Genomic DNA, 13,112 nt, shown 5'->3' with positions numbered 1-13,112 from the left:
GGTCTGTGGAAGCTCCTGCTCCAGGCATAGACGTTCTTTAGGATTGAATAGTAATACAGAATTCTGCAGGTCAGCTTTCTCTTGTGCCTAAGTGTCCGGTTCACACTAATGTGTTAGGGAGATATTGGACTTGTACTGAACTGATATGATATGAAGCTGTCCCTAGCCTTTTGCTGACTCAGTGAAGTAACTTTTTTTCTCAAATGGGAGTTTTACTCCTAGTGGAATATGTACTCCCATTTGGATACTGTGTCCATACTATGTATCATACATAATTAACTTTGGGATCCAATTTTTATAATCCAAACTGTTTTTACTATCTATCTTTTAATGGACTGTTGTGTTGAACTATTGATACTACAACCACATACGCGTTGCCATTAAACTATCTTAAAGAGCTTTCATAATGAACTGAAACATATATTTTTTAAAATATAAACTACAAAGTCTTTCTCATTGAATTAAATATTGTGTCAGCATTGCTGGCAGTTCAGCTCTAAAAGTTACTGTGTACATAATATCTTCCACATTTACACACACGTTAAGTTCCTAAGATATTGATGGACACATGAAAGTGCTACAGACTTGTTGTGGATGAGGAAAACATATCTAAAAAGGTTGGTGTTGCACAGATGGACTGAACATGAGTCATTCTTGCTGACTGGAGCAGTGATTTGGTGCCCCATTAAAGGTTAACTGTGAAATGTGTCTTCAAATGCTGCTATTACTATTTTTGGAGCTGTGGTTGCTTGGAGCCATCCACACTTGAGGTCTCTCTATTCTTTCATAACCAGCAATGTTCTTGTGAAGATGCTTGAATTCTAAGAGTGTATGTGTTTGTGTGTGTGTGAGAGAGAGAGAGAGACACACACAGAGAGAGACTCAAGATTTAAAAGGCATGTTTGTAATGGATTTTGAAATGATCCCCCACCTCAGAATCTCTTATAGATTACTTTTCTTATGGTCTTATCTGCAAACTGCAGTGACAAACCTGCCTATCAAGTATAATCCAGGCTAACAGTACGGTCTTATTATTTCCTGCCTTGTTGCCAGAGGTGAGCCATGGTGTCACTGTGTTAATCACAAAATAAATAAAGCCTGAATAAATTCTAATGATTACTAGTGTAAAAATGACTGATGCAACTCACAGGGCATGTTCTGCTTGCACATAATTATATTTAAATAAGTGTTTAGTGTTTAAGTCTAATGATGTCCAAAGGTGAGGCCCTTGACCACAGCTAATGACAGGGCTGAAGGGACAAATAAAATAGCATTTGTCACATGCTTTGTAAACAACAGGTGTATACGAACAGTGAAATGCTTACGTACAGGCCCTTCCCAACAATGCAGAGAGAAGAAAAGAGAAATAATAGAACAATAATACCACAAGGAATAAATACACAATGAGTACTTGGCTATACACAGGGTACCAGTACAGAGTCAATGAGTACTTGGCTATACACAGGGTACCAGTACAGAGTCAATGATAACTTGGCTATATAAACAGAGTACCAGTACCGATTCTATGTGCAGGGGTACGAGGTAATTGAGGTAGATATGTACATATAGGTAGGGGTAAAGTGACTAGGCAACAGGATAGATAATAAACAGTAGCAAAAAGAGTCAATGCAGATAGTTAAATATTTAACTAAAAGCTACCCGGACTAACTACAGTATTAAGCAGTCTAATGGCTTGGGGGTAGAAGCTTTTCAGGGTACTGTTGGTTCCAAACGTGGTGTATCGGTACAGCTTGCTGTGCGTTATGTCCCACCACCGAGAGGTCTAAGGTTGCCACGGTTATTTCTCTGCTGACTGGGCGGGCATTGGAATGGGCTACAGCCGCCTGGGATAGAGGAGAGGAGGGGCTTGAGTCTTATGAGGGGTTCATGGCTTGGTTTAAAAGCATTTTCGATCATCCCGCGGAGGGCAGAGAGGGAGATGAGCATCTGCTTCAGCGGGGGAATCAGACAGCTGCTGAGTATGCTCTTACCTTCCGGACAGTAGCAGCTTCCAGTGGATGGAATGAGCTGGTGCTCAGCACGTTATTTAGAAGAGGTCTGCGCGAGGAGGTCCAGACGGAACTGGCCTGCCGAGATGACAACCTCACCCAGGATGCACTCATTGCGATGGCCATCCGTCTGGATAACCTCCTCTGGGAGCGACGGCATCTACATCGCTTCTCTCCCTCCTTCTGCGAGTGTTCGGGATCAGAGCCTGAACCCATGGAGGTAGGGGTCACATGCCTTCCCTCGGCGGAACGACGCAGACGGATGCAGCTGGGGCTCTGTCTGTACTGTGGCCAGGGAGGGCACAAGCGCCAGCCGTGTCCGTTACTTCAGAATCCGGGATCCACTAGAGCAGAGGGACGGTCACGTGATGTTACATCCCCTGGACCAGGAGTGAGTATTCAATCTACTGCTTTTCCTGTTAAGACTCTTTTTAGTACCCATCACTCTGGCTGACTGTCCCTCAAGCCCTGTGTCTACAGCTTTACTGGATTCCGGCGCCGCGGAATGGATCAGACCTTTGCCTCCTCTCTAAATATTACTACCTACCCGCTCTCCTCTCCTTTTCCGGTTCAAGGTCTCGACTGTCGGCCTCTAGGATCCGGAACCATCACACACATCACCCAACCACTCACCATCACCATGGAGACAAATCACCAGGAAAACATCCCCTTTTTTATCACCAGTGCAGCAGATCATCCTCGGCCTACCTTGGCTTCAGCGCCATAGCCCTACCATCTCATGGTAGAGGATGAGAATCACCGACTGGTCACCTGAATGCCGGGAGACCTGCTTTCCTGCCCCCTGTGGTTCCACGTCAGTTGAGAGTCCTGTGGGAGGATTACGCCCTTAAATCGATTACCGTGGACTCAATGACATCACCAAGAGTATCGGTACCCTCTCCTGCTGGTGTCGTCAGCCATCGAGCAGCTCCGCAGTGCCTGGTTCTTCACCAAACTGGATCTGTGGAGTGCCTACAATCTCATTTGCATCCGGGAGGGGGATGAGTGGAAGACGTCGTTCAACACGATGTTTGGTCACTACAAGTTCTGTGTAATGCCCTTTGGCTTAGCCAATGCTCCGTCAGTTTTCCAGGCATTCGTCAACGAGATGTTCAGGGACATGCTCGAGCGTCAGGTGATTGTGTACATCGATGACATCCTGATCTTCTTGACCAGGATCACTCACGTTCGGGCAGTCCTGGAACGCCTCTTGGCTAACCACCTGTTCGTGCCAATTCCACCAGAGGGCTGTCTCCTTCTTGGGCTACCAAATCATCCCAAAGGGAGTGAGGATGGAGGACAAGAAGGTAAATCCGGTAAGATCATGGCCATTCCCAACCACCATCAAGGGGTTTCAACGGTTTTTGGGGTTTGTCAACTTTTACCGCCGCTTCATCAGGAACTTCAGTGCCGTCGCATCCCCTCTCACAGGTTGGTTTGGTCTCCAGCAGCCGACAAGGCCTTTCGTCTCCTCAAGGGGCGATTCACCTTGCCCCTTGCTAAAACACCCAAATTCCACGCTACCTTTTGTGGTTGAGGTACACGCATCAGAGGTGGGTGTGGAGAAGTTTTTGCACAAAGACAGGGGGACCCAGTAAAATTGTATCCTTGTGCTTTCTTCTCCAAGAAACTGTCCCCTGCAGAGAGGAATTATGACGTTGGCGATCGGGAGCTCTTGGCGGTGAAGTTGGCATTAGAGGAGTGGAGACACTGGCTGGAGGGTGCCAAGGAACCATTCGTCATCCTCACTGACCATCGGAACCTTGAGTACCAACGGACAGCAAGGAGACTAAATCCGCGGCAAGCCAGGTGGACCCTCTTCTACACCAGGTTCGACTTCATGCTGACCTATCACCCAGGTTCTAAGAACATCAAGGCCGATGCCATGTCTCGTATCTACGATTCGGGAGAGGCTCCTATCCAGAGGGCACCCATAATCCCATCCTCCTGAGTTGTGGGTCCAGTGGTTTAGGATGTAGATCTGGACATTCGCCAGGCTCTAGAGAGGGAGCCCGCACCCCGGAATTGTCCACCCTCGCGCATCTACATTACCACAGCGATAAGGGATCGACTGCTGACCTGGGCACACACATCTATATTCCCACAGGGATAAGGGAACAACTGCTGACCTGGGCACACAGCTGTCATCGCTGGACATCCAGGTATTTCTCGAACCATTCATTCCATCACTGAGAAATACTGGTGGCCTACCTTGGTGCAGGATGCTACTCAAACCAAGTCCCCCCGGAACGCCCCAGCAGGGAAGCTTCTGCCACCCGTGCCCCAGTGACCTTGGTCCCAACTATCCATTGACTTTGTTACTGATCTTCCCCCTTTTGATGGTTTTACCACCATTCTGCTGAAGTAGATGAGTGGTTCTGGTGAATGGATGAGGTGTGGAACAATGCGCACTTGAGACACCAGTGCACCGTCCATCGTCAGAAGGAGCAGGCAGACCGTCACCGCCGTGAGACCCCATTGTTCCATCCTGGGGATCGCATCTGGCTCTCTACCAGGAACCTCCCACTTCGCCTACCCTGCAAGAAACTGAGCCCCCGGTTTGTGGGGCTGTTCAAGGGTCAATGAGGTGACATACAGGTTATAATTACCCAGTCACTACAATATCTCACCCTCTATTCATGTCTCCTTTCTCAGGCTGGTGGTTCCTGGTCCCCTAGCTGATGCTGCCCCCCCGGATATCGAGGGGAGCCCGGCGTACGCTATCAGATCACTACTGGACTCCCAACGTTGTGCTGCAGTATCTGGTGGACTGGGAGGGGTACCAGAGGAGCGGTGTTGGGTTCTGTTGGAGGACATTCTGGAACCCAACATCATCCGTGATTTCTACCTTCGCCACCCGTTCGACATGCTCCTCGTCCTTGGGGTCGGCCCCCGGTCGGCGTTGTCCTGCAGTTGCAATACCAAGCGGTGATGCAACCAAAAAAGATTCTCTCAATGTTGCAGCTGTAGAACTTTGAGTGCCCTCTTCTCTGAGGGGGAAGAGGTGTTGTTGTGTCTTCTTTACAACTTAGTGATGGGTGAACAGGGAGTACAGGAGGGGACTGAGCACGCAACCGAGGGACCCCTGTGTTGACGGTCAGCTTAGCAGATGTCACTATGTGTGGACGGTCCGTTAGGAAGTCCAGGGTCCAGTTGGAAAGGGAGGTGTTCAGTCCCAGGGTCCTGAGCTTAGTGATGAGCTTGGAAGGCACTATGATGTTGAACGCTGCACTATAGTCAATGAACCGCGTTCTTACGTAGGTGTTCTTCTTATCCAGGTTCGAGAGGGCAGTGTGAAGTGCAATAGAGATTCCGCCCTCTGTGGATCTGTTGGTGCAGTATGCGAATTGGAGTATGTCCAGGGTGTCTGGGATGATGGTGTTGATCTGTGCCATGATCAGCCTTTCAAAACATTTCATGGCTATAGATTTCAGTGCTACGAGGCGAGTCAATTAGACAGGTTACCTTTGGCGTTCTTGAGCACAGGGACTATAGTGGTCTGCTTAAAAGATGTAGGTATTACAGACTTGGTCAGGGAGAGGTTAAAAATGTCAGTGACGACACTTCGCTGATCAGCACATGCTCTGAGTACGTGTCCTGGTAATCCGGCTGGCCCCACGGCCTTGTGAATTTAACCTGTTTTAAAGGTCTTACTCACATCGGCTACGGAGAGCGAGATCACACAGTCATCCGAAACAGCTGGTGCTCTCATGCATGGTTCAGTGTTGCTTGCCTCAAAGCGATCATAGAAGGAATATAGCTAATCTGATAGGCTTGCATCACTGGGCAGTTTGCGGCTGGGTTTCCCTTTGTAATCGGTGATAGTTGCAAGCTTTGCCAAATCCGACAAGAGTCAGAGCTGGCGTAGTAGGATTCGATCTTAGTCCTATATTGATGTGTTGACTGTTTGATGGCTCGTCGGAGGTCATAGCTGGGATTTCTTATAAGTGTCCGGATTAGTGTCCCGCTCCTTGAAAGCGGCAGCTCTAGCTTTTAAATCAGTGCTGCCGTTGCCTGTAATCCATGGTTTCTGGTTGGGAAGACATTGGATTGGGCCTCTGAACAGCAAACGGGGAACTAAGCAAGATAAATTGAACATGTGCCATGGATTATGGATTTTTCTCATTCTTTCAATGAGCCCATGCCAGCATGGGAGACACACAGAGAACAAATGTGTTGCTTGCCATTAAATATTGAGCTGAGTGATGACTCCCTTTCTGCTTAAATCTGTTTTTCGTTATGTTTCTTCCAATCCTGTACGATTAAGGCAAAGTTTATTTTAATCCCATGAACATAAAGGGAAAAACAGTTTTTTAAATAAAATAAGTGAATACTAGATGTCTACAGCAGTGCTACCAGGACAGATTTCCATTATTTTTATTTTTAATACCATTGTTGCATTTCAGTTTCAGAATACCTTTATTATTTGGGTGTTTTATGGTTTTAAGATATTTTTGCAATCTAACAAAGGGATGGTTATGCTGGTGCACAAGGGCCCATACTGATTAATTTGTTTGGACTGCAGCACACAGGAATGGATGACAATCTACTGATTTAACACTGCTTTTTCAATCTTTAAGTGATTAAAGGGGAAGCCCAAAGCCTACTGTTTCCCTTTAAGACTATCTTAGGGAAACAAAAGGAATCAATGTAATCCCATCAGAAACCATGATGCCTGGCATAGCAAAGGGGGCATGAAATCGATATATTAGAGCAAAGAGATGGCCAGCACATTTCCAGGCAATGCAAGAAAGCACATGTCAGCAAATGGTTGATAATACAGTTATAAAATGATAACTACAGTCTTATCTATATGTCGAAGTGGAATGATAATCAGCCAAGCTCAGGGCCTTTTAAAAATACATTTCTTGCTTGAGGGAAATTGCTTCTGAGGTAATCAAGTCTCCACTGTTTAGAGGTCTTACAGGTCACAAAACAAACACTTTAAAAGGGAAGAAAATCCCAAATCATGAAATGCGGGTTACTATAGCTTTGACTGGATAAAGAGATGCTATAACAGTTGCTTACCTTGAGGCATCTGTATTGGTCAGCTATGACAGTGAAGGGCATCTTCAAGGGTTCTGGATCAAGAACATACTTGAGTGAAAGTAAAGATACCTTAATAGAAAATGACTCAAGTAAAAGTGAAACTCCCCCAGTAAAATCCTACTTGAGTAAATAAAAGTCTAAAAATATTTGGTTTTAAAAATACTTAAGTATCAAAAGTAAATGTAATAGTTAAAATATACTTAAGTATCAAAAGTAAAAGTACAAATAATTTCAAAGTGCTTATATTAAGCAAACCAGACGGCACCATTTTCTTGTTTTTTATTTATTTATGGATAGCCAGGGGCACGCTCCAACACTCAGATATAATTTACAAACAAAGCATGTGCTAAGTGACTCTGCCAGATAAGTGGCAGTAGGGAAGACCAGGGATGTTCTCTTGATAAGTGTATGAATTAGACCATTCTCCTGTGCTGCTAAGCATTCCAAATAACAAGTACTTTTGGGTGTCACGGAAAATGTATGGAGTAAAAGGTACATACTTTTGTTTAGGAATGTAGTGAAGTAAAAGTTGTCAAAAATATAAATAGTAAAGTACAGATACCACAAAAAAATTTACTTAAGTAGTACTTTCAAGTATTTTTACTTAAGTACTTTACACTGTGTATATATCTATATCTTATTATCATCATGGTTGTAAATCTATTTTTCATAGAGTTAGACTAGAGTAAAGCCAGGATTCAATCCGTTCCTTTGAGCCGACATACACAGTGTTTATTGTGAATACGGTCTCTGCCAAGGCAGGAACATTGCCTTTAAAGGTGGAGCAAACATTCAGATGTTGTTTTTGTTGTTGTATAGACCTGACTATAGCCTTGTAAAATATATCATGACACGAATGGAAAAGAAAACAGTTCCACATAGATATGACCATAATTATATTAAAACGTTTAATCTGAAATAATGTTTTCAAAATATGTCATAGAACATGTGTCATAGATCAATTTTTCTAAGGTTTGTTTTCTCTCACATAAACAAATATATACAAGCAATGTTTTAAAATAACAGCTTGTATATATCGACATTTGCAAGAAAAGTTTAAACAATAGATAATATACATTTGAAATTCATACTCAGATAGACGATAAATGTACATTTTGTATAGTAAAAACATTTATTTTAACAAGTTTTGTACCTACATTAATCAAAAAAGTACAGCATATTTAATAATTTTACAAATTCTTCATAAAAAATATATTTCTGTACAAAAACATTTTCTTTTGCACCTACTTCAAGTCAGCAGCACGTGATATCCCGATGTTGTAAAATGGAATGATATTAAATTGAATGCAGTTATACACCTCTTTAGTTGGGAAACCATTTTACAGATGTTGAAAGAAAAACGTTATTGCAGCAAGCCCAAAGGAAGGCAAAATGTGGATTAAAAGCAGTGGGTCTTACATCAAAATGTTTACAAAGAAAGGGGATGATTTGATTACTTTCGGTCTTAACCCTATTTATTGAAACCACTGCCGTATAGTGCGTAGGTGTGTAATGAACACTAGGTTTAATTTGAAATGGAAAAAGTTAAATAGTTTGTAGAAAAATTATGGAAATTAAAATGCTTCTGATTTTCCAAACATACTTCACACATAAAATGCATCTTACTCAGGGGAATTTTAGTTGTGCTACTATGGCCACAAATATAACAGATATGAAATGGAATCTGATATCTCACAAGATTATAATACACATTTTGTCACTGGTGCATTGATCTCTAAGCAAGTGCATATGATAACAGATTTCGAAAAGCCAAGCGAAGATAGTTCATCTACTGTAAGTTTTGAACATTATTTGTGAATACATGCACAACCAAAATTATTAGGAAAAACAACAAGCTAATCTATGACTTTGGAATCACAGTGTACTGTATGCATTCAAGTAGCCTTAGCGTTGTAATAGGTCATTTGTAACTGTGACAGCTTTTGAATTGAATAAGGCAGTGTTTCCTGGAGTGTAAGTAAGTAGTCTGTGTTCAATTCATCATCATTGACTCAATACCCTTAAGGATAGGAGGGACATATCATAAAGGGAGAAAAACAGATTATTAAGACTAGCTTCTAAACGACCAGCTCATGCCACTGCTAAAGAACGATTGCTATCCAACTTGATTCCCCACCTTGCCTTAAGTAGGCCTACCAAAACAAGGTTGTGTGTCAAACAGTTGAGTTGAGTTAAACATGGCATATTCGTATGGCACATTTAAACAAAAATACACTTCTGCATTAAAACTGTGATTTAAAGCAAGGGCAGCATTTATGAAAAATAAACATTTTATTAGTTCCAATACTGTAGAGTAGAAAAATGACGTCCTTCTGCGCAAGAGGTATATTTGAAACGTAAGCAAATTTGCAGCAAGACCACAAGATAGGACTGCCAACTGTTGTCTAGTGTTCCGAATGTTGACAATGTTCAATGCCTGGGGTAATGTGAAATAAACTACAATATAAACAGCAACCTGATGATCGACAATACAAACAAACATTCATGACTAACATGTATGATACATACTGTAAGTATTTGATGCAATTTACAGTATACAACAATATTGAGCAGTTTTTTGAGAGTAGATGAGCCAGATCAGTTTGCTCTTCGGTAATATTGATCTGTGAATAAAATTAAATATCATTCACGATTGCATGTACACCAGTTGCTCCTTAATTGATATTTGTGGATTTAAATGTTTCTAGATAAGCTGCATGGTATTTGTGACTCCAGAGTTAAAAATCATTTATATAACCATTTTAAAAAAGTAAGGAGGGTGTTCCACACATTTATTTGCAAAACTAATATTGAAAATAAAATAAGCATCTCTATTGATAAACAGTAGCATGACATTATGCTCCCTGTGGATATGGAAATATACTGTATGCTTATCTACAAATGGTCAAAAACCCTGTACGGCATTTTTCAGTTAGTTTGAAAATGCCTCTTTTGCCTTATTTCATACCCATTCATAACACACTAGTGCAAAATTTGTGCGATAAAGTTTTTCAACACAACAGCTGAGCGAGTTCCTAGATTAGATAGCCATGTTCTCCTGCGAGACAGTTGTAGTTTATAGCATATGTTCCCTTTATTGGAGAAGTCTGGCAACACGTTCAAAGTTGCTTCCTCCTTTGTGGTACATCTTCACTGAAGAAAACACTTTTTATCAACAATTATGTGGCTTTTCAAGACACTTTAGTATTTCCCCAAGGAGGGCCTTTGGGGGGGGGGGGGGAAGACAGAAAAAAAGAAAACCGGAGAATGAAAACAACTTTCATCCTGCAAAGAGCCATAAAAGGCAGAACTCCTTGATCCTAGAGATAATCGTCTCTGCTTTATTTTCCTGGCCACATACATGATCTCTGCTCCATAGAACACCAATAGTTGTCGTTTTATTTTGTGGTGGCAAGTCCATATAAAATTGTCATTGATTTTAAATGGTGTATTTTATCTTCTCCACAGAGAGGTTATAACGTGATGAGTTCAAAGAAATATTGGCATCTGTCGAAAAAATAAGATACTGCTTACCACAAGAGGTATGGCTGTAAAAGCCAGTCCAATGTCGGTGATAAGAGGGCTATACTACTGTGCAGACTGTGTTCAGAGTTGTATCAAACCTCACAGCTTTCGCCTCCGTGGGTTTCATGTTTGTGTCATACATTGGGTTTTCAAACGACGCTTGTCCATTGGTGTTTTCATGACCGGTATAGCCATTGTATTGAACTTTTGGTCTTGTTCTGAAAAGTGAGCAAATAAAACGTATTAGCACATTTATGTTATTTTAATAACTCTACTAGCTATGACTGTTTTTTTTACTTTTCAGACAAATGTGACTTTGTTTCATGAAGGGATGTTAAGGTATAGCAAAAAGTGCAATGATGAAGCAGAAACGCTTTCCCACATGAGGAATGTCTGTACATATTGTTATTGCATTCTCAAATATACCAAATAAGAATACATAAAACCCATCGCTAAGGAAAATATGTTTCAGCCCTCATTTGATCCAGAATACACATTTACCATGGTACAACATATAACCTATTTTTACTTGAAAGAGGAGACTAGGGCGTCCTACTCAAAGCCCACTGAGCTGATTTGAAGTAAAATATAAGATCAATGTAAAGACCTTGATTCCACCTAGGAGCATTTTGTAAGCCTTTACTTCAAATCAAATCAAATTGTATTGGTCGCATACACATATGTTATCACGGGTGTAATAAAATGCTTATGTTCCTAGCTCCAACAGTGCAGTAAACGTAATGGTCCCTCCATTACCTTACAAATCTTACTAAGTCAGACAAATGCAGGTTTAGTGACTACCTGGAGGGTTTAGTGTCTTCTATTTAAACTTTGTGTGGATATATAAAGTCCATTACCTAATCCTACATCAAGGCATTGTTAAAGCAGGATCTATCTGCATGTGTGGACAATACCTCTGCATATTCAAAAACACGTTTCCAAAGCCTTGCAAAGTCTCTGTGGGAGTATGAATGACAGAGTACAAATGTTACAGATCTTCATTTGAGCCAGTTTGCTACAGAAGGAAAATAATCCTGTAGCAACTATGTGGATTATAATTGATTTACATTTTTGAAGGGGTTGATACTTTTTCTGAAGGGAAAATCAAGTCTGAAATTTCACAGTGGACATTTCAAACTCCAGAAGCCTTTTGAAACCCCAAATACACTATAAGTTCAAATGTTCCTGCATTGCAGGAAGTTATCCTGCAAAAGGGTGATCAAATTAAGATCCTATATATGTAAGTAGTAATAAAGCCTTGTGGCTAAACATGTATAATACTATCAAAACAGACTGATCCTAGATGATGCTATTATAACATTGTCAAAATACAGTATTCCAAATCTGACATTTATGGGTTTGTAGCATTTGGCATACAAAATGAGTGAAATGTTAATAAAAGTATACATTTTCTTTATCTATGTGAATATGAAGATACTTTCTAAGCGTGATTCTGTATTAATGTTAAAACACAATACTTCAAAACTCCCCTCCAGTAAATATAACAGTCAAAAACAAATGGATTCTCATGATAGCTTAAAGGCAAATGATCACAAAAAAAACAAATAAGAACAACATTCAGTTGGTTGAAATATGCTGACAGAGAGATGACAATATGAGATCAAAGAGCACATCTTTTTCATTTTAGCCCAGCAAATAAAAAAAACTATATATTTTTTCACTAAATGAAAAAAGTATAAGACGATAATGACGATGTGAAAGTAGGAATTGTTGCGTATAGTGATTTAGTTTCTTATGTCTTACCTGCCGCCCGCCCTGATTACGTCTTTGGGTCTCTCATTGTCATCAGTGTCTTGTGAAAGTACCCTGCCAATTTTTCATGTACTTTAATATTGGGTAATTTCCATTTTATCTGACAATAATGTCACATACTTTATTTATTTTGTTTGTTCAGTTAGCTTTGGAAAACGCCAATGCAAATGTATTGTAATCATTTTGTTTCGCACTCATCTAACATTTGATTTTGTTATGTAACGATCTATCAACTGAAACTTTTAGGGATCACTCATCGTTGGCACAGGAGTTTCCCATAACTTATAAGAGACTACGATGCTTAACATCCAAGCATATATGGACAAACATCACCAATGCAGGTTACCAAGACATCCAATAGCCGGCACTCCTTACCTGTGTTTGTAGAGGTAAAATGCAACCCCTGACAGAATAAGGGCAAAGAACGGCACTAGTATGGCAGCTGCTACTGAACTGCTGTTGGTGCCATAGTATGGAGGATTTGATGGCTCCAGGTCTGTTGTAAAGAGACCTAATAAAGAAACATAACAGTACAACCATTCTTGTCAAACTTCTTAAAAGTAACTTGTGTAAAAGCAATGATATCAGGAAGTAAAAGGTAACTGTGCATATAGTTTTTGTTTATTACTAAGATTATACAATGATTGTACCTCCTCTTGTTAGTACAAATCTCCCAAAGTCCTTGCTTTGAATATGACCCTGGTAAACAAAGGTTTTCTTGTCAGACTCTGCGGTCACCTAAACCAACACAAAAGA

At 41.1% G+C, this 13,112-nt stretch overlaps 1 protein-coding gene across 1 annotated transcript in view; it reads right to left on the bottom strand.

Moving 5' to 3' along the window:
* Window positions 1-8,167: 8,167 nt before the first annotated feature.
* Window positions 8,168-13,112, bottom strand: part of LOC109870209 (CUB and sushi domain-containing protein 1) — a 291,027-nt gene continuing 286,082 nt past the window's right edge. Inside the window, exons 68-70 of the mRNA XM_031804842.1 lie at window positions 13,007-13,094; window positions 12,732-12,867; window positions 8,168-10,801 (exon numbers count right to left, since the gene is read on the bottom strand). Of these exons, the coding sequence (XP_031660702.1) occupies window positions 10,642-10,801; window positions 12,732-12,867; window positions 13,007-13,094 (384 nt within the window). The 3' untranslated portion in view covers window positions 8,168-10,641. The remainder of the gene's footprint in view (window positions 10,802-12,731; window positions 12,868-13,006; window positions 13,095-13,112) is intronic.

Source organism: Oncorhynchus kisutch, linkage group LG25, assembly GCF_002021735.2.
Source record: "Oncorhynchus kisutch isolate 150728-3 linkage group LG25, Okis_V2, whole genome shotgun sequence".
Lineage (NCBI taxonomy): Eukaryota > Metazoa > Chordata > Actinopteri > Salmoniformes > Salmonidae > Oncorhynchus > Oncorhynchus kisutch.
The sequence above is the reverse complement of the archived record's forward strand: the minus strand, read 5'-3'. Positions and strand labels throughout refer to the sequence as shown.